This window comes from Ascaphus truei, chromosome 13 (assembly GCF_040206685.1).
Source record: "Ascaphus truei isolate aAscTru1 chromosome 13, aAscTru1.hap1, whole genome shotgun sequence".
In the NCBI taxonomy this organism is placed as follows: domain Eukaryota; kingdom Metazoa; phylum Chordata; class Amphibia; order Anura; family Ascaphidae; genus Ascaphus; species Ascaphus truei.
This window is the reverse complement of record NC_134495.1, coordinates 5,068,755-5,090,161: the sequence shown is the minus strand read 5'-3', so window position 1 is coordinate 5,090,161 and position 21,407 is coordinate 5,068,755. Positions and strand designations below refer to the sequence as shown.

Below are 21,407 nucleotides of genomic sequence, written 5' to 3'. Positions count from 1 at the left end.
ATCCTAATCCCTGTGCTCCCCGGACCCAGTCTGTGCAAGGTATCCTAATCCCTGTGCTCCCGGACCCAGTCTGTGCAAGGTATACTAATCCCTGTGCTCCCCGGACCCAGTCTGTGCAAGGTATCCTAATCCCTGTGCTCCCCGGACCCAGTCTGTGCAAGGTATCCTAATCCCCATGCTCCCGGACCCAGTCTGTGCAAGGTATCCTAATCCCTGTGCTCCCCGGACCCAGTCTGTGCAAGGTATCCTAATCCCTGTGCTCCCGGACCCAGTCTGTGCAAGGTATCCTAATCCCTGTGCTCCCCGGACCCAGTCTGTGCAAGGTATCCTAATCCCTGTGCTCCCGGACCCAGTCTGTGCAAGGTATACTAATCCCTGTGCTCCCCGGACCCAGTCTGTGCAAGGTATCCTAATCCCTGTGCTCCCGGACCCAGTCTGTGCAAGGTATCCTAATCCCTGTGCTCCCCGGACCCAGTCTGTGCAAGGTATCCTAATCCCTCTACTCCCCGGACCCAGTCTGCGCAAGGTATCCTAATCCCTGTGCTCCCGGACCCAGTCTGTGCAAGGTATCCTAATCCCTGTGCTCCCCGGACCCACTCTGTGCAAGGTATCCTAATCCCTGTGCTCCCGGACCCAGTCTGTGCAAGGTATCCTAATCCCTGTGCTCCCCGGACCCAGTCTGTGCAAGGTATCCTAATCCCTGTGCTCCCGGACCCAGTCTGTGCAAGGTATCCTAATCCCTGTGCTCCCCGGACCCAGTCTGTGCAAGGTATCCTAATCCCTGTGCTCCCCGGACCCAGTCTGTGCAAGGTATCCTAATCCCTGTGCTCCCGGACCCAGTCTGTGCAAGGTATCCTAATCCCTGTGCTCCCCGGACCCAGTCTGTGCAAGGTATCCTAATCCCTGTGCTTCCGGACCCAGTCTGTGCAAGGTATCCTAATCCCTGTGCTCCCGGACCCAGTCTGTGCAAGGTATCCTAATCCCTGTGCTCTCGGACCCAGTCTGTGCAAGGTATCCTAATCCCCGTGCTCCCGGACCCAGTCTGTGCAAGGTATCCTAATCCCTGTGCTCCCGGACCCAGTCTGTGCAAGGTATCCTAATCCCTGTGCTCCCGGACCCAGTCTGTGCAAGGTATCCTAATCCCTGTGCTCCCCGGACCCAGTCTGTGCAAGGTATCCTAATCCCTGTGCTCCCCGGACCCAGTCTGTGCAAGGTATCCTAATCCCTGTGCTCCCGGACCCAGTCTGTGCAAGGTATCCTAATCCCTGTGCTCCCCGGACCCAGTCTGTGCAAGGTATCCTAATCCCTGTGCTTCCGGACCCAGTCTGTGCAAGGTATCCTAATCCCTGTGCTCCCCGGACCCAGTCTGTGCAAGGTATCCTAATCCCTGTGCTTCCGGACCCAGTCTGTGCAAGGTATCCTAATCCCTGTGCTCCCGGACCCAGTCTTTGCAAGGTATCCTAATCCCTGTGCTCCCCGGACCCAGTCTGTGCAAGGTATCCTAATCCCTGTGCTCCCCGGACCCAGTCTGTGCAAGGTATCCTAATCCCTGTGCTCCCCGGACCCAGTCTGTGCAAGGTATCCTAATCCCTGTGCTCCCCGGACCCAGTCTGTGCAAGGTATCCTAATCCCTGTGCTCCCCGGACCCAGTCTGTGCAAGGTATCCTAATCCCTGTGCTCCCCGGACCCAGTCTGTGCAAGGTATCCTAATCCCTGTGCTCCCGGACCCAGTCTGTGCAAGGTATCCTAATCCCTGTGCTCCCGGACCCAGTCTGTGCAAGGTATCCTAATCCTTGTGCTCCCCGGACCCAGTCTGTGCAAGGTATCCTAATCCCTGTGCTCCCGGACCCAGTCTGTGCAAGGTATCCTAATCCCTGTGCTCCCCGGACCCAGTCTGTGCAAGGTATCCTAATCCCTGTACTCCCCGGACCCAGTCTGTGCAAGGTATCCTAATCCCTGTGCTCCCCGGACCCAGTCTGTGCAAGGTATCCTAATCCTTGTACTCCCGGACCCAGTCTGTGCAAGGTATCCTAATCCCTGTGCTCCCCGGACCCAGTCTGTGCTAGGTATTCTAATCCCTGTGCTCCCGGGCCCAGTCTGTGCAAGGTATCCTAATCCCTGTGCTCCCGGACCCAGTCTGTGCAAGGTATCCTAATCCCTGTGCTCCCCGGACCCAGTCTGTGCAAGGTATCTTAATCCTTGTGCTCCCGGACCCAGTCTGTGCTAGGTATTCTAATCCCTGTGCTCCCGGGATCCAGTCTGTGCAAGGTATCCTAATCCCTGTGCTCCAGGACCCAGTCTGTGCAAGGTATCCTAATCCCTGTGCTCCCGGACCCAGTCTGTGCAAGGTATCCTAATCCCTGTGCTCCCGGACCCAGTCTGTGCAAGGTATCCTAATCCCTGTGCTCCCGGACCCAGTCTGTGCAAGGTATCCTAATCCCTGTGCTCCCGGACCCAGTCTGTGCAAGGTATCCTAATCCCTGTGCTCCCCGGACCCAGTCTGTGCAAGGTATCCTAATCCCTGTGCTCCCGGACCCAGTCTGTGCAAGGTATTCTAATCCCTGTGCTCCCGGACCCAGTCTGTGCAAGGTATCCTAATCCCTGTGCTCCCCGGACCCAGTCTGTTCCAGCCCTGTTTCTCTTGCCTTGACCGTTGGCACTGTGAGTAAGACTTCCTGCTGCCTCTTGCCCTGACCTTCGGTACCGTTACCTCAACTTCACTGCCACACACTGCCCACGATCCCAGAACCGGACCTGACTGTTCTTGCCTGTGCCGGCACCAGATCCAAGGCCAACGGCCGGTTAGTATATTCTCTGCCCTGCGGGTCCGTGTCCTGGACTGCAGCTAGCAATGTACGCACACACAACAGTTGTATTATCCCTTCTTCACACCTTGCTTTGGGTATAACACTAACACACACACCCCCACCCCCACACCCCCACACACACACACACACACACACACACACTGAAGAAAAAGATACGTTGTAAGATTATACCTTCACTAAGTCTTTTGGCCAACCAGTTCCTAAAACGCTGCGACTGCCATACCCCAGGGTGTTGCCCCCATATTCTGCCACCTTCCTGCTGTTTGTGTTGGGACCAGCGTATATCACCAACTAAAAACAGAAACTGGTTACGTATTGCAGACACGTGACAATCCAAACTAAATGTGTGACAACCAAATATTCAATCAGAACGGGGCACTGCATTAACTGATCGCAAGCAGGTGCGTGCAATTAATTAGGTGCCAGTATTTCAGCATCCTCATGGTCCGGGCTCAACAAATGCACTCGCCCGCTATCGAGTGTTACCTGTGGCGTGGTGCGGCGGAGTGGTGCGGCGTCCCCTGCAGCTCCTGTGAAAATGGCTGCGTGGTCAAACTACGCCGCGTTGCCATGAGAACGGGACGCTACGTGATGTCACAACGCATCACATCACGTGATGTCTAGACGTCTTGTAGCGTCCCGTTGTCATGGCAATGCGGCGCAGACTATATTCACAGGAGCTGCAGGGGAGACACTCGCGAGTTGCAGGGGGGAAGCAGGAAAATGGCGTGACACCCGGCACCACCCCGCCGCAGGTAAGACTCGTGAGGGGGGTGAGAGAGGTTTTTTTTGGGGGGTGGGGGGGTGGAGTGACTATTTTGGGCGAGTGATTTTTCTTTAGAATCTGTCGAGCCCGGCTCATGGTAACATCTACAGATATCTTCCAGTAAAGGGGATCTCTGCCACACTCCACCTCACTTACCTTGTCGTAATCGTACTGCGAAGAACACCTGGTGTCAAACCGGAGGTACAGGCAGCGAGCTCCAGGGATGTGCACAGTCTCTTTAAACTTGTAGTTGTCTCTGACCGGGTGGGACGTTTCCACGGTCTTCCCTGCAGCCCACGGAGCAGGAATCTTCAGGCCGGTCAGGAACCCAGGTTCCTCCTTCTCCTCCAGCATTCTAAACCCAGGAGAGGCATGTGCCAATTACACACACACACACACACACACACACACACAACCCCCCCCCCCCCTTCCAGGCTATCGAAATGGCAGCTTAAAAGTCTTGTGGGCCAATAAGAAGCCGTGATGTCATTCCTTGCGGATCCTATTGGCCAGTGTGACCAGGACCTTAAACTTGCAGAGCTGCTACCGGGAACCCCTACGGAGGCATGTATCTCTGGAAGCAGGGGGGCCCTGCTAAATATACATTTATAAAACACCATGTTCTAATGCTTTAAACATGTCAGAATCCCTATTAAAACCCCTTACACCATTTATAACAATTACACACATTTTTGAGGTTTAACACGTTGATGAGATGTCGTCTTTTGTTTTAACCTTCAGCTGGTTGTTATCAGTTTAATAAGTTATCACAAGAAATAAATCAATTCCACTGGCGGAGAACAGTAACTTGTAGGTGTTGTTATTGATTACCTGTCATCTGGGAACAGTTTGCCCTTTGGCTCTGGAATTCTGTTAGGAGAGGTCCCGACATCGGACAAAACGGAACACTGCGTTTTAAGCAGCAAGGCCGTCTGAGGGAAGAATATAATACGCTGTAACACACCCGTCAGGCAGAAGCACCATTTGTTTTTATTTATTTTTTATAACTTTGATTTGTATTGGTTTTCAATGTAAAACAAGTATATAGCATGCATCCATTGTTACAGTTCATTTACATACCAACGGTGAACGCGTTTCTTTTAATTCCAAAAAGGGAAAAATAAGTGTATCCAGAAAAGAATTGGGGGGTGGGGGGTAAGGGGCTGGGGGTGGGTCCGCTCCCTTATCTAAGCTCTGTGTTGCCACTGGACTTGCCCAGCCGAATCTCGTGTTTGCCACCAAACCTTGCTTCGGCTCCTTTCCTACGCACCCATGACTAATGCTACCTCATTTGCGGAAAAAACAAAAATGACGAACCCTGGAGGCTTACCAAAGAGTTTTAACCAGCGACCCTATAGTGGAGACAGTTTCCCTCTCCTTACCCCCCCCCCCCCCATGCTGACAGTCCGCCTGTCCTGGGCAGCAATAGAGACACTAACTGAAGCAGCAGGATGAGCATACAGCAGATAGTAAGCAGACTGCCTCAGCGCCGTTTAAATACGTCAGCGTTGATGTAGACGCCTCCATGGCATCATAGGATCGCCTCTGGAGTGAAAGAATGTAAAATTGTACCCGAAAGAAGCCAGGAACCCCTACAGCAATAGGCAGTTCTGCCGAAATGAAGTGCCTCGGCGCCGATGGCATGATGCGCCGCTGGCAACGCGCAGCGTGGCCCGGTCACAAGGGCCCCCCTAACCTGTAACCGTGATGGTGCAGTGCACAGGTGCTTCAGCGGAAGAGAGTGGAAGAACTCCCCTTTCACGTAGTCAGGAAAACCCTCTATCAAAAAGAAAGACTCTAACCTAAGCTAATGTAGGACAGAAAAATAAGCTATTTGCGGGGAGGTGCAGCTATAGAGGAACCCTTCACAGGTAGAATTATTTCTGTCCTATCCCAGACGGCAGGCGGAACTACACGTTGGTACCTACTGTCACGGGGACACTCGGGGAATTACACTGGCTATTTGTACGTTTCCCACAGAACTCCAAATCCTAAATTGGAAGCAATCAAGTCTCGGTAAACATGACCCATAGTGTCCCCTTCCAAACGCAGCAGTGCTATGCCAGGTCAACGGGTCGTAATGGGTTTTACGGAGCAGCACCTAATCGCCTGCATTTAAGACTGAAAGAGGTGGATTTACAAAATGTATCTACAGCAGCCGAGCTATTAACACACAATCTCCCCCTAACATAAGCCACACATAGAAAGTGCATGATGGATACCAAGCTTCTTAATGCCCAAACACATAGGAATACAGCAATCAACATGAATAAAGATGACTTACCTGGCTAGTGTATAGTACGAGCTGCACCAGCTGGGGCATCAGAGCATCGGCCATAGTCAGAGTTTGTAAGTTTGGGTGCATGAGAGACGTGAGCAGCACAGGGAGGAGGTGCCCGAGCATAGTGGCTTTGGTAATCTGTTCTAGGCCTTTTAATCTAAAACAAAAAGAAATCAAATGTTTCGTGTATCCTCTTAGTCCTAAAGAAATGAGATTATGTAATGAGTGTGCAGGCATCAGTAGGTTGGAAGATAAAGGGATTAAACCAGGGGTGAGACAACTCAAGTGCTCTCAAGGGCCACCAACAGGTCAAGTGTTAAGAAAATCCCTGCTTCAGCACATGTGTCCTGAAGCAAGGACTGATTGAGCCAGCTGTGCTGAGGCAGGGATATCCTGAAAACCTGACCTGTTGGTGGCCCCTTGAGGACTGGAGTTGGCCACTAGTGGATTAAACAACAAAGCAGCAGGATCTGACCATTCGCCGTTATCAGCGACCAATCGCTAAAAGAAAAGATGAATGAACAAGCGCCATTTAGGAATAAAAAGGACTGGTTAATTGGGTCGTTCAAGGTGATATTTTAAATGATTCCTCTCAACAGGCTTATTTATCTACGCTCTCAAAGGAGCAGTTTAACGAGAGAGCCACTTAGTCTCCGATTTTGTCTTTGAACCTTCCCTGTTGATGGATCCCAGGACATGCTGCATTGTCACGCAGGAATGTGCTGGCGAAGGTGCACGTGCTACCTGTTCATCAGGCTTCAGTTCATGTCAGTTCCCTGTTTTCTGGTGACAAGACAATTAAAATGACTGAAAACAGCCAGTTCCCATATCCCGACGCTCTCTCCATCGCACCGGCACACGTCTGCTGAAAGGTACCAGCCGACAGCTGACCAAAAACAACAGTTTGTAAACAATCTAATAACTACATTGGCTTACTTAAACAAGTGTAACCAAGCTGAAAGCAAAGATTTGGCTGCTTTTGTTTTTGTCCATCATGTGTTTCCTCCTGCCCTTGTGCCACCCTCTCCTCATCAGAGAGCCGTTGTACACACAGTAACCTCACACAGTCAATATCCGACTAGCACCCACTCTATCCACCTTGAAGACCCACCTTAAGACACACTTGCTTAAAGAAGCATACGAGTAGCACCGTAGATATTACTAGACACGATACATAAAGCTTGGCCCCCTGCAGAAGCACTTACCAGAACTCCCTCCTACTGTCTCTGTACGTTTCTCCTACATACCAAATGGATTGTAAGCTCCTCGGAGCAGGGACTCCTCTTCCTAAATGTTACGTTTGTCTGAAGCACTTATTCCCATGACCTGTTATTTATATCTATTTATTATTTGTTATTTATATGATTACCACGTGTATTACTACTGTGAAGCGCTATGTACATTAATGGCGCTATACAAATAAAGACATACAATACAATACAGTGACCTCACACAGTGACCTCACACAGTGACCTCACACAGAAGGGAGAAGTCAGAGGAAATGAAACCCCTCCCATGTCTCAGCTCACCAGGTTTATAAACTACTGTAAAAAAATATATATTTAAAAAATGTTTGTGTGTATCCTGGGAAGGACTGCCCCTTCCAAACAGGACCAGGACTGCTAAGCATTTGACAGATTGGTTACAAATGAAAGATGCTGGTTTAAAATTCAAAAGTTTCATCCATCCAATAACGTTGCAAAAGATGGAAGTTATGGGGTGGCCAACTCCAGTCCTCAAGGGCCACCAACAGGTCAGGTTTTAATGATATCCCTGCTTCAGCACAGATGGATCAGAGTGCTGAAGCAGGGATATCAATAAAACATGACCTGTTGGTGGCCCTTGAGGACTAGAGTTGGCCTCCCATGTCGAAGATCATGCCTGTCAAAATCCCCGTCCGGTTTTCCCCGGTAGCTTACCTAAGGTCGCGGGCTGAAATATCGCTGTTAATAAGGGCAGTGGTCACTCGCTGTAGCATTTCCAAAACTTCATCACATCCTGTTAGGATTTGGGTTGCAAGGCTCAAAATGCTGGCCTGTAGTTCCTATGAACGTACAGCACAGAGAACAAGGGATTAGTTCATGCATATCTGATACCTGTATATGATTTACCTACTCGTTCTTGCCTCCCTTACCTACTGTGCCTGCATGCCACAATTACCATTATGTGTGCATGCTAATTGTATATTGCCATCTTCTAAGCCAGGTGTTTTCAGGACATCCCAGCTTCAGCACAGGGGGCTCAATCAGAGGCTCAGTCTTTGACTGAGCCTCTGATTGAGCCCCCTGTGCTGAAGCAGGGACTGATTGAGCCAACTGTCCTGAAGCTGGGATATCCTGAAAACCTGACCTGTTGGGGGGGCTTAAGGACTGGAGTTGACCGCCCCTGTTCTAAGCTGCAAAATAACAGCTGGCAAAACAATGTTGGTGATAAAAAAAATACAAAAATTGTGGTGAAAGAAACGTAAAACTTGGCTTGCAATGTGCTGTGGATGACTAGAAAGCATATAATCCGCATACGTAACTGAAGAGAGAATGGCACAGCGATTTCTATGATGCATATTGTGTCATCTCACTAGGAAACGTCTAACACGCAAGTGAAATCAGGACCATAAAGTCCCAATTGCCATATTTTTCCAGTGCAATGAATCCAATTCTCTGTAGTGTGGGTGTGTGATGTAAGATAAACAGGGGCTTTGTCATATTTACCCAATAAACATGTTGTGGGGTTGGTGCCCAGGTGTGCATCGTCAGACAGAACACACACAACACAATACTGGACAGATGGATGCCACACTAACGCATACACAATACTTAACAGTAGATGATGTCAAGACTAATTTGTTGTTAATTGTCCTCCAATGATCTTAAATGTTTAAAGTGACGCACTGTAAGGGCAGGGACGTGTATAGTAGGTTAAACGGAGACGATTGCCATTTAAAGAAAAATGGGACAAATATATATTTTTAAATAATGTTATTACTTTCAACTTTTACATGGTAAACAAGAGCGTTGGAAGGCGCTTACAATCTTTCATGTATTTTGTGAATAAGACTGCCAGTCTTCGGCAGGAGAGATACTTTGTGGTCTATGTTTTGTCCAATGCTTGCATAGTAATTATCAAGGCGTTATTAGTCAAACAGATGCATGTAATTTGCCAATATGCTTCGTTTCGGCAGACCCGGAGAAAAGGGAAACATATTCATTTTTTTAACAGGATGCAAATAAGTAAAACTGTTACTTTAAGTGTGAAGGAAGTCAGGAGTCTGAAGATTGCCGCGTGTAACCCCGTAATTACCAAAGTGCAGGCTCGAGCATATGGTCCAGAAGGTTCTGTAGGATAGCCTGCGGACTTATCTCTGACAAAAGGGGATTGTACGTCTCTAAGGAAGCCGATTACACTTAGGATGTGGTTTATTTTATGACCCACTATGTGGTACTGCCCCTTTAAATAATAATCGCTGAAGATCAGGGTATTATTACCATTACATGTTAACTGTCCGTCCCCCGATCATTAACGCAGAGAGTTAAGAATAAGTAACAGCTTGGACCCTGAATGGTTTACGGTTGCAGGGTGTAATGTACGAGAAAAACGATCGAATCCATTTGAATTAAATATACGCAGATCCAAAACAAAAGACAAATCTAATTGCCATGTGCAGTGATAGGGACTGATGTTACACAGCAGCAAACAGGAAACGACTATCAAACCGATTGTACGGCAACGTAATGTCAAATAAGGATTAGAATGCCTGAACTGCAATATAAAGTCGGCCTACTATGTGTACATCTAAACAAGCGTACAGATACGTGTATGCATGCGTGCAAATATAATATAATATAATATATATGTATATACACACACCTATAAGTACTGATATACAAAACAAATTTTGAGCGAGTTATTAGCTTGTGATGAGCAGAGCCTGCTAAAACGCGGGCAGAAAAATGATGTTCTCCTAAACAATGTAATAATAAAGATCGCAAGAATTCCAGTGGTCGTGTTTCATTGTCACAAAGTCATTTTAATAGGAACTGCACTAAATGGCATCGATTCGGGAAACTTTTCGCTGAGAATTTGGCTCATATCAGCTTACAACATGAAGTTTCATACGCACAGTGATCAACTGCAATAGGAAATGCTATGAGCGGAGAGTCACGAACTGAGAGGAAACAGCATTACTGGAATAAAAGCTGGTGTTTACCTGTACCTTCAATGTCTCCCCTTGCAGGGAGCTGTCACTGTCATCATTCTCATCGGGTTTGATTAAGACAGTGTTACTGAGGAGGTGATTCTGTACTGTCATCAAATAAAGCAGGCAAGGAGAAGCAACCTTAGATACAGAAACACAGACACGTGTGTGCGCGTTATTCCTTACTCCGTGACGGGCATTCATCGAAGCTTTCATTTAAATAGTCATGGTTCTGTGCTGGAGATCAATGGACTCGTGTCAAGATTATGTTCTTATTTATGCTACTAAGCAGAAGTTGCCAAGTCCAGTCCTCAAGGGCCACCAACAGCTCAGGTGTTCCGGATAGCCCTGCTTCAGCACAGGTGGTGCAGTCGTTGACTGAGCCACCTGTGCTGAAGCAGAGATACCTAGAAAACCTGACCTGTTGGTGGTCCTTGAGGACTGGACTTGGCCGCTTCTGCTACAAACGAAGGAATGTTATTGTATATATTCCTCTTCTGTTAACAAATACAGTGGACATTTGTAGACACTAGAAGTGATACTTGGTACCACTATGCATTGTCATACTTTGACCACAGAATTAAATGGATGCCACCACTTGCACATTGACTCTGCAATCTGTTTCTGGACCCTTCTGTACCCACAATGCATCTATTCCTTTACATACAGGACGCAGGAAACCGCAGAAATAAAATGAAGGTAAGGTTGCCAGTGGAGCATGTTACCTTAAAACCTGTGTCCCCTAAAACAGGACGCCCCGTATTTATTGCCTATTAATTGCCCGCAGACAGTTGGGCAGTTCATCGCTATGTCGCTTTTACAGCTGCTTAATCTTATTCCCCAAACCTGTTGGCACCATATTTCCCAGCCCTCTGCCACTAAAGGATCTTACAACATGCAAGGCCAGTATCAAGAACAAACATATAACAAACACGATTTGTGTTTGAACCTTTTCAGTACAGATATTTAGAAACTACAAGTTATAACACAGCCGCCGGCAAAACCTTCAAGTCTTGTTGGTCTTACAGGCACGGTTGATAAGAGTCTTTGGAAATCTTCTTTAGCCGCGGTTTGGCACTTGGTGATCAGAACACAGGATTCACGAACGACAATCTTCAAAATGTAGTGCAACAACTCATCACTTAGCCTTTAAAAAGGGGAAATTATTACACATTAGAAAACAATCCCCCATAAGGCTAAGGCCCCACTGCACGCGCCTGCACGCCCGCCTTGCTTGCCGGCGGCGCGTGCAATTCAATGCACCGCGATCTGCGGCAAATTTTTTTCGGGCGTGGCCAAAACGGGTGGGAGGGCGCGGCCATGACGTGAGAGGGCGGGACCGCCCCACAGCGCAGCACTGCAGCCACCCCTCGGCCCCCTCAGCCCCATGGCACCCTCGGCCCCTTGCGCACACAGGCACCCTCGCACACACACAGGCACCCTCACACACACAGGCACCCTCGCACACACAGGCACCCTCGCACACACAGGCACCCTCGCACACACAGGCACCCTCGCACACACAGGCACCCTCGCACACACAGGCACCCTCACACACACACACAGGCACCCTCACACACACACACAGGCACCCTCACACACACACACAGGCACCCTCACACACACACAGGCACCCTCACACACAGGCACCCTCGCACACACACAGGCACCCTCGCACACACACAGGCACCCTCGCACACACACAGGCACCCTCGCACACACACAGGCACCCTCGCACACACACAGGCACCCTCGCACACACACAGGCACCCTCGCACACACACAGGCACCCTCACACACACACAGGCACCCTCACACACACAGGCACCCTCACACACACAGGCACCCTCACACACACACAGGCACCCTCACACACACACAGGCACCCTCGCACACACACAGGCACCCTCGCACACACACAGGCACCCTCACACACACATAGGCACCATCGCACACACATAGGCACACACACACAAATACACACGGGGGGGTGAATCGGAGGGGGATCAGAGCAGGAGGGGAATCGGAAGGGGGATCGGAGCAGGGGGGGGGGATCGGAGCAGGGGGGGGGGATCGGAGCAGGGGGGGATCAGAGCAGGGGGGGGGGATCAGAGCAGGGGGGGGATCAGAGCAGGGGGGGGGAATCGGAGCAGGGGGGGGGATCGAAGCAGGGGGGGGGGCAAATGGGATTGGCTGCTGGGATCCAATCCGTGATTGGTTCCCTTGCATGCCACGTGACGCGGCACTCGCCGAAATCACAAGCTCCTTGTAGCTCCAGCTGGCTGACGCGTCACAGCACGCAGTCAGCCACGCCAGAAGGAGCCAGCGGGGACCTCAAGAACAGAGGCAAGCAGCTGATGGTCCACGGCCGGCCGCAGCGGGACCAAAGCCTAAGAGCCTACGTGAGGTCTCATCACCTCTCAGTCAACTGGACACTGGGACTACTCGTGTTAAAAATAAGTGCAAACTGATCTATAATAGTAAAGAGATTCGCCTGTAATGACATGGATGGCGTGATCGTGACCTCATCTTCACCACAGCATGGGCTTGCATCAGTTACATTAAACATATGGTCTAGCATGTGGTTCCCTAAAATAGGTTATGGGGTAGCAGACACCTCTACGTAGGCTTCGTTTCCATGAGACGCTGGCTGTATATGGCAGCAGAAGTATATAGAGTTTGATACACATTAGATATTAAAGCAGTTGATAGGTATCAGTAATTATGCAAAATAGCCAACTCCAGTTCTCAAAGGCCACCAACAGGTCAGGTTTTCAGGATATCCCTGCTTCAGAACACGTGGCTCAGTCAACGACTGCACTACCTGTGCTGAAGCAGGGATATCCTTAATACCTGGCCTGTTGGTGGCCCTTGAGGACTGGAGTTGGCCGCCGCTGGCATAGAGCCATTATCAGACAAGCAGCAAAGTGAAACAATAGAGTTGTGTACAATGTAAATGCCGTTTATTATGCTAAAAACCTTCACGAGCTCTTAAATGGCAATGTAATCAATCTGTTACCAATACTTCCAGATACTATGTAACAACCTGAGGTCCCAGATTTACCTGTAATGTTCATCCTCCTCACTGCCAAACCGGTTGTTTTGAAGTTGTTCCGCTAAGTTAGTTAGGATGACATCGCGGAGAAGGGAAAGACCACAGTTTCTCTCCCCTAAAAAAGAGAATTTCAGGTCTCTGAAAATGTCCATGATACAAATGTATGAGACAGTCACTGTGAGAGAGACCATGAAATGCAATAAATACCAATGATCCGACACAGCGCCTTATAACCCGTCATTGATAACGGTCTTATATAAGCCACAGGCAAACACCTCTCTTTAGGGTGAACATAGGAAAGATTTCAAATCCTAAACAAGAGGGAGACGCCATATTGTCTCTATACACACATATTTGCTTGGTATGCACTTAATTAACGAAAATTAGCAGAAGTAGAAAAACTATGCAGATGCACGGCAGCCCAAGGCTAAATAGATAAGATTGGAGTCTAAATGTAGGCTAGGAAGACATACATCACAGGCTGGAAACAGGCAGGAAAGTACGGAGGTCATCATGTTAGAAAAACAGACAAGGCCAAGAACAGTACAAGTTAAAATATATAACAGGACATACTCGTTAAAATATAATGAGGGTGGATAAGGAGCGGCTCAGTGAGTAAAGACACTGACTGGCACTGAGTGTGAAGCAGGGGAACCTGGTTCAATTCCTGGTGTGTGCTCTTTGTGACCTTGGGCAAGTCACCTTATCTCCCTGTGCCCAAGGCACCAAAATCATAGATTGTAAGCTCCACGGGGCAGGGACCTGTGCCTGCAAAATGTCTCTGTAAAGCGCTGCGTAAAACTAGCAGCGCTACACAAGAACATGCTATTATTATTATAACTGAAACAGAGAATAGCTTATCGGTGAAATGTTGAAATGGCAGTTGTAATTGGAAAAACAAGTACATACACGGACTTATCCGGATTTCCTGAAATCTGGTATAAGTGTGTGATCCTGTGTGTATTGAATTCAGAATTACTTGGAACTTGTGCTGAATAATTCTCCATTCATAACTTGTCTGTGCTGTAAACCCCGTAAAGAATGATGCTGCGATGCTGTATATCTGTCTCTGAATAAATACTGGAACAAAAGAATCCCATCCAAGGACTTATTTACCAAGGTGATGCACCTTATCTCCAGGACAGAGAAGGACCTATCTTCATAGGGCAGTTTAATTAGTATTTTGGGACACTGTTTTTAAAATATCCTCCTATATGTTGCATTCCCCATACTAACACACGGCTATCATTGCAGACGTCTTCGGAACACTTACAAAAATGTAAGCATTTTTTTTCTCAAGATATTTTGAATAGTAAACAATTATATCAAGGAACATGAATTCCCCAACAATGCAAAGATCGTTATTTGAGTCACCTTACCTTCTGTTAAAATCAGTTTCAGCAGGTTATTGAGTTCCTGCTCGCCCGGATACAAAATGTTTAAACCAGAGCTGAAATGCAATTACACAGATATAGGACAGGCGGGTCAATATTACAACACTACAGTGTCAAACCAAGTAATAACAAAGCCATGGTATTAAGAATTATATGACATTTGCGTTACTTTCTAATGGGCTTCCGTAAGTGCTGAAAACGGTGAAATACACTTGTTATTCATACATATAATACTTTTTTTTGCTAAAATGAACCGCTTAGATTTGGGTCTATATGTTATCCCGGAGAGGCAGGTGTTGTCAGCCAGAAAACTAAAATGTCTAACTGGCTTCCCTAAACAAATCTAACAATGCCAATAGCAAAGGTAGAAATGAGCTACAAGTTGAATTTCTTAGGGGCCTCTGAAGAGGCATGTGTTTACTTTACCCCGTCAAAGAGCCAATAAAGGGAAGAGATGGGTAGAAGGGGGCTCTGGCTTACAAACGCTCGCCAAACACACAAAAAGGAGGGACCCGAGGAAATCAATCCCCCCCCCCCCTCCTCCAAGTGTAGCTTTACAAACAGATTATAGGCGTTAGATTTGATAAGAAAGGTATAAGACCCTCTAAACATGTCACTGGAATTGGTACACTTTGGTCGTAGGAGGAATTGCCCCTTCACGTAACGTGTCAGGGTCACGGGAAAGGAACACTGGGATTCCCAAATTCCGAAGCAGTGACGTTAACACTACTACTTCCCTGCAAGAAGTGACCCTTTCTATGTACAACATCTGCTGTATGCACAATTCCTACGTTGAATCGCTACCAAAGAAGGTTTTACTGGCTCTGCACTTCTTTAACCCAGGCTGTGCGCAAACGCTGTGTAATACGGCAGGCATAAGCTTTTAGGGATCCCATGTTACAATGGACAAGAAGCAAAAAGTTACAGTCTGCTCATCTGCATATCATTTCCCAGAATCCCTGGCTGCTGTGGAACCACTGTATGCTAAGAGATAATGGGGAGAGGCAGGGTTGCAGACCTGTCTGAGACAGTGGGATTTTTTATTTGCTACTAAAGAATTCAGAAGACACTAAAATATCCTACCTAATTGCCAGGCAGACCTCTTTCTGAATCTCAGGGCAAATTTGGTCCTTGGGTGCCATGAGCAGCTGCCAAAGTAGCAGACCAGATCTCCGGACGGTATCACGGTTCCTCTCAGTTTGGGGATCAAAGAAAAATTTGAACACTACCTGCAAACGTATGTGGGGTGGCAATGATTAGTTTCTACCTTGGAAATTGACATTTACATGCAAGATTAATACAAGTGAGGGCATTTGGATAAGTACTTAACCTCCGACAAATGTACCTTTTTCCAGAATGCAACAATCGTTAGTCATTAGGATAAACAAACTCCCCTACAAGTACTAGTATTGTTGTATTAGAAGAACTCTTGCAGTTAGTTTTTTCTTTTTTTTTTTTTTTTAGAAGTGACAGCAGTGATGCAGGAAAATGAAAAGCCAATGTTTCCGTTCACAGGCGGCCTTCATCAGTTCAACTAATAACAGGAGTCCTCCGGTGAGTGGCTGCAACTTTGGGTATGCAGCCTCCCATACCTTTAATCTAACATGAACAGAATAACTGCAAGAGCGTTGCCTGTGTCTCTCCAACAGCGAAGAGGTCAAATCGGTGACAAGCCCAACCAGTTCCTATAAACAACCCTTATTTGCGGCTTAGCACAAACGCAAAGTATTTCAAAGGGAACAAATAAAGCGGCAAACATCGCAGATGCCACCAGGAACCCAAGTAGGACTTCTTCGTGAATACTGTCCTTTAGCTGTATCCTTAAACTGGAAAGAAACGTAGTTACACCATGTGCAAGCCCGAAACGTGCATCATTCTAATCGAAGGTATAAAGTAGTGTGGAGAAGTAAAAACACTGGTTGAAGTGTCTTACAAAAGTAGTGTTTGTGTGATTTAAACAAGATCTACACACACATTTATTAAGCTTTGGAGCTAAGCACTTCGGGCTATATCTTATAAAGATATTAGCAGGAATAATGCTGTAAAAATAGCAAAGGGGAGGCACGTCCTAAAATAAAACCACTTTTATTTCAAAAGAAGGTAACAGTCTGTGGATGAGAAAGCAGTGGTACTCTGTGTGTGAGAATAAGAAACGAACGGTACGAGGTACTCGCACTTCCACTACGGCGTAAAGGAGAATGTGGTGTTACCCAGCGGACAAAATTAGCCCGATATCAGCTCGACCCAATTATTGCGGATTATTTATTAACGGCAATAACAGTGATCATTAGTAGCCGGTCACTTAAATGCCTACCATCATTGGCTATGCACGTGCCTGCGCTCTGGGAGCTCATAGTTTCTAGCCATAATGAAGACAGATACTTTACCACAATGTACCTCCACTTTAACTACTGAGAAATAGAACAATACCTGGAATACCAACAGGATGCAGCGGATAATACATGTATCGCCATTGACCATCGCTTTCTCCATGATGTCACATATGCTGCTCAGATGATGCGCTTCAATGGGGTGCTGTTTGCCCAGGAAATGAGTGATTGGCAAACTGCTGCTGGTAACCAGAAGATTGAGTTTGTGGACGCACATGGCACCAACATGGTGCAGTAGTTGGTTAATAACCTCACTGGTGGTTACAGCCTGTCCTGCAGAAAAAGCGAAGATTGGGCCTTTACTTGGCTTGGTGTAGCAAGAAGTAGTAATTGCAGTTACATCAAATAAACCATAAACAAAGACCTTTCCATAAATAGAAACCCTATTCATCAAAAGTGTGTACACGTTTAGTAGTTACCGAAAATGTATTAACTTGGCATAACCACTGTTGCGCAATGTGAGACTGTGGTCTTTTAGAAGCATTGGAGAATGTAAGTAGGGTTGGATCAGACCTTGTGTGTGGAAATGCTGAAAGTTCCATGTGGTAGCACTGGAAGGTCATCACCAAAAATAGTGGTGCACGTAGAGAGGCGGGACCAATCAGAGGGAAACAGAATTAACACACACTGCTAGAGCCACTGCCCGGAATAACAAAGGGTGTGGGTTCTAATCCTGTTGGGCCCGACACCAATACCCCATTCCTCACACGGTGCCTTAGACATATCCACTCAGTGTAGTTCTTATGGAAATCCTTTCAGGAATTGGGATGTAATTTAAATATACTTTTCATATCGCGTTAGGATATCTCCTCGGTACCTCAGGTGTCCTCCTTTTTGAGCACAGAAATCTCTCCCTATGTTATTTAGATGGAGATTTCAGGTGGTATATACACAACTTGAGACTCTACGTTCTCCTGTAAAAGCCGTGCTTCAGGGATTCGGAATCCGTGTGCCTAAAAATTCGAAAGCGGAACGGACCCTATGGCGGATTCCAGGGTATCCAGTCAAATTTTTTTAGTGTCCAATCCACCTTCGGATTTCGGCGGTGCGGATCGGATTTTGGTACAATCCGTGACGGAAATTCGCAAAATGGATTCCAACTGGTTCGCCCCCATCTCTACACAAAACAAAAATACTTCACCCGAATCAAACGATGAGATTGAGACAACACTGCATAGTCAAGAGTCAGAAGAATTGGACAGTAGAGTATCCAGATTATAGTTATGGATACTCAACACTAAAAACAGTTTTGACCCATGACCATGCAGTGCTGTCTCCTCTTCCTCTCCCCATTGGGTTTGGGTGACGTAATTTTGGATATAGATATAAGATTCAAATTAAATAAAATGACATGGTGATCTTGAAGCCTTTCTATTGTTCACAAGGATTAGCACCACATTTCAAAACTATGTTCTCACTTTAGATGCAATAGCTATTTTATTCATTTGCAATGAGACCTTAGCTAGGACAGTGATTACGGAGGGGTGGGAAGTTGCAATTTTGCCCACGGTTCCATAGTTGATGACCTACTAAGTGACTCGTCCACATTGCAGAAGATCTCGGTGGTCTTTAGCGTGTCTTTACCTTTGGGAACGGTGATGATGTGAGTGACACCGAGTCTCTGACAGACCACATGGAAAGCCTGGTTTCCCGGATTACACCACTGATCGATGTAGTCATTGGAGCTGGTCCAGATCATGTTATTCATGGTATCATAACAAGCACCTGCAGGTGAAGCACAGAAGAGAGAAATAGCAGCATTTGTTTATAATTTATAAAATGTATTCTGCGCGTTCTAGAAGTTGCTCAACACAACTTCCCTTTGTTGTCTATCCTAGAGGTGAGAAACCAAAATGATTAACTGGAGACCTTTTCTTGAGGCTTCGGGGCTGATTCCGAATTGTATAAAGTGACGGTTTGGGACGTTTTCAGCTGCAAACTCTGACTAACGTCAAAGGGAATTTTGGGCAAATAGCGGCTATATTTAATCTGCTGTCCCAACTCTTAACAGATAATCAGGCTTGTTTATAGTTAAGATCTATATAATATACAAATAATTCTAAAGAGTATTGTCCTACATGTTACCTTACTAAAACGTGACAAGTTGAATAAATCATTTTCTGACGCGGTGGCGCAGAATTTAGCACATATAACTTGGAAACGCATAATCCTCCAATCGCCTAACGCACTTTCCATAAGTTTTAAAAAAAACATCTTCTGGTTTGAAAAAAAATAAATATATATATATATACCAACAATACAGGGAATTTGTAGAGGTAAACTATATTAAATACCTCTAGAACAGAGGTGGCCAACTCCAGTCCTCAAGGGCTACTAACAGGTCAGGTTTTTAGGATATCGCTGCTTCAGCACAGGTGGTGCAGTCAACGACTGAGCCACTGATTCAGCCACCTGTGCTAAAGCTGGTATATGCTGAAAACCTGACCTGTTGGTGGACCTAGAGGACTGGAGTTGGCCATCCCTGTTCTAGAACATGTTTCGGTTATTGCCCTGGCAATCTATGGCCCAAATTCACAAAAGGTGCAAAGCTTTAGCACGACTTTACTCCCATTCATACAGCACCGTTTGGTGGATCTGGTCCTAAGTAGGTAGTTTGATGTACTCAAGGCGGAGATTCCATTATTGCGGTTATCCCCAATCTTACCCTGTAGGGCTGCCAGTAAACTTCTTACATGCATGATGGAAACTATTACAGGCATACCCCGCATTAACGTACGCAATGGGACCGGAGCATGTATGTAAAGTGAAAATGTACTTAAAGTGAAGCACTACCTTTTCTCCACTTATCGATGCATGTACTGTACTGCAATCATCATATACGTGCATAACTGATGTAAATAACGCATTTGTAACAGGCTCTATATAGTCTCCCCGCTTGCGCACAGCTTCGGTACAGGTAGGGAGCCGGTATTGCTGTTCAGGACGTGCTGACAGGCACATGCACAAGCTGCCGTTTGCCTATTGGGCGAGATGTCCTTACTCGCGAGTGTACTCAAAGTGAGTGTACTTAAACCGGGGTATGCCTGTACTAAACTAATAGACCAGGGCCGTCTTCAAAACAAAAAAATGTATTATCCCCAGTTGGAACCACTGTACCCGTTCTTTCTTATTTGGGTTCAATAACCTACAAACCTTCATTTCGTAATGTCCAACCCAACATTCAGTTAGAAGTAATGATGGAGAAGATGTCTGGAGTGGGAGCAGCCGTGCGGCCAACACATTGAACTCCGTACTTGGAAACCCAAGACAAGGACAGTGAGGACAATGTTGTACAAATCCCTTCTGATTTGATTACCAAAACGAATCATTAGCAAGTGAAGTAAAATAAGATACTTATGAGATGATTAGAGGTAGAGGGTAGCTACTTGCAGCTCATGGATTGAGCATGGTCTAACCTCTGCAGTTATGGGCTACTTTACAGTAACGTCTAAGAGTAGGAGTGGCCAGCTCCAGTCCTCAAGGGCCACCAACAGGTCAGGTTTTCAGGATATCCCAGTTTCAGCCCAGGTGGCTCAATCAGAGGCTCAGTCGAAGACTGCACAACCTGGGCTGAAGCAGGGATATCCTGAAAACCTGACCTGTTGGTGGCCCTTGAGGGTCGAAGACTGAGCCTCTGATTGAGCCACCTATACTGAAGGGACTGATTGAGCCACATGTGCTGAAGCAAGAATATCCTGAAAACCTGACCTGTTGGTGGTTCTTAAGGACTGAAGTTGCCCACCCCTGTCAGTGTAATGAATGCACTGCACATGCCATCTCTGCTAAAAGTGGGCAAGGAGCTGCAGTAGGTGTCTTCCAGCACCGGTTTGGCATTTGCACACATGTAAGAATGTTGTCAGGATAATACATAAACATGGCAACGGCTGTTACAAAAGGGATCCCATCGGGTCCGCCGGCAAGACTACTTTGTTTCTTACCGAGTCCTGGCACCAGCGCACCGCGTCCGAGAGAGCTCCCAGCAGCGTCAATCAGGTCAGCTCTGTTAGTGAACTGCCCATCGGAGAGGTTAAACACCAGACTGGAAGCAAGAACTAAAATAAAAACACCCCAGTGAGCACTGGTACCAGTATCTTATTGGCATCGCTTATATTAAAACGTCAGCCATGTTTTAGATTATATACAACAGTTCAGCCCTCACCAATCACCTTTCAAGGGTCCTATTTACAAAACTAGGCCGGAGTTTGGTGCTCAGTAACGCCATTAAGGTGGATGGCACGAGAGAGTTAAACAATTTGATGAAGCTCAAGGTACCTTTTGTCGAACTCACATAGGAAAACTTCACAAAATACAAAGAAAAAGCACAAAAAATCCGTGTAGTATTAAAAATGATATTATTGGTATAAAAATTGTGCCAAGATATGCCTTACCACAAGATTAGGTAAAACAAGCATTTGTGGTATGAAAGCCCGAAGTGGGCAGACCCTCACACCGGCAAACGGTCAGGAACACGATGACAGTTGGTGGTGGCTAAAACCGCAAT

General features: G+C 46.9%; 1 protein-coding gene across 2 annotated transcripts in view; it reads right to left on the bottom strand.

Moving 5' to 3' along the window:
• Positions 1–21,407, bottom strand: part of HECTD4 (HECT domain E3 ubiquitin protein ligase 4) — a 170,654-nt gene that overhangs the window by 106,659 nt on the left and 42,588 nt on the right. The window contains exons 10-22 of one of the 2 annotated variants that reach the window (XM_075568133.1): positions 20,845–20,958; positions 18,491–18,631; positions 16,947–17,179; positions 15,600–15,745; positions 14,502–14,572; positions 13,132–13,237; positions 11,094–11,214; positions 10,080–10,208; positions 7,795–7,919; positions 5,879–6,032; positions 4,426–4,526; positions 3,751–3,949; positions 3,000–3,119 (exon numbers count right to left, since the gene is read on the bottom strand). In XM_075568133.1, coding sequence (XP_075424248.1) covers positions 3,000–3,119; positions 3,751–3,949; positions 4,426–4,526; positions 5,879–6,032; positions 7,795–7,919; positions 10,080–10,208; positions 11,094–11,214; positions 13,132–13,237; positions 14,502–14,572; positions 15,600–15,745; positions 16,947–17,179; positions 18,491–18,631; positions 20,845–20,958 — 1,760 coding nt within the window. The remainder of the gene's footprint in view (positions 1–2,999; positions 3,120–3,750; positions 3,950–4,425; positions 4,527–5,878; positions 6,033–7,794; positions 7,920–10,079; positions 10,209–11,093; positions 11,215–13,131; positions 13,238–14,501; positions 14,573–15,599; positions 15,746–16,946; positions 17,180–18,490; positions 18,632–20,844; positions 20,959–21,407) is intronic. The other variant, XM_075568134.1, reaches the window with a different exon arrangement.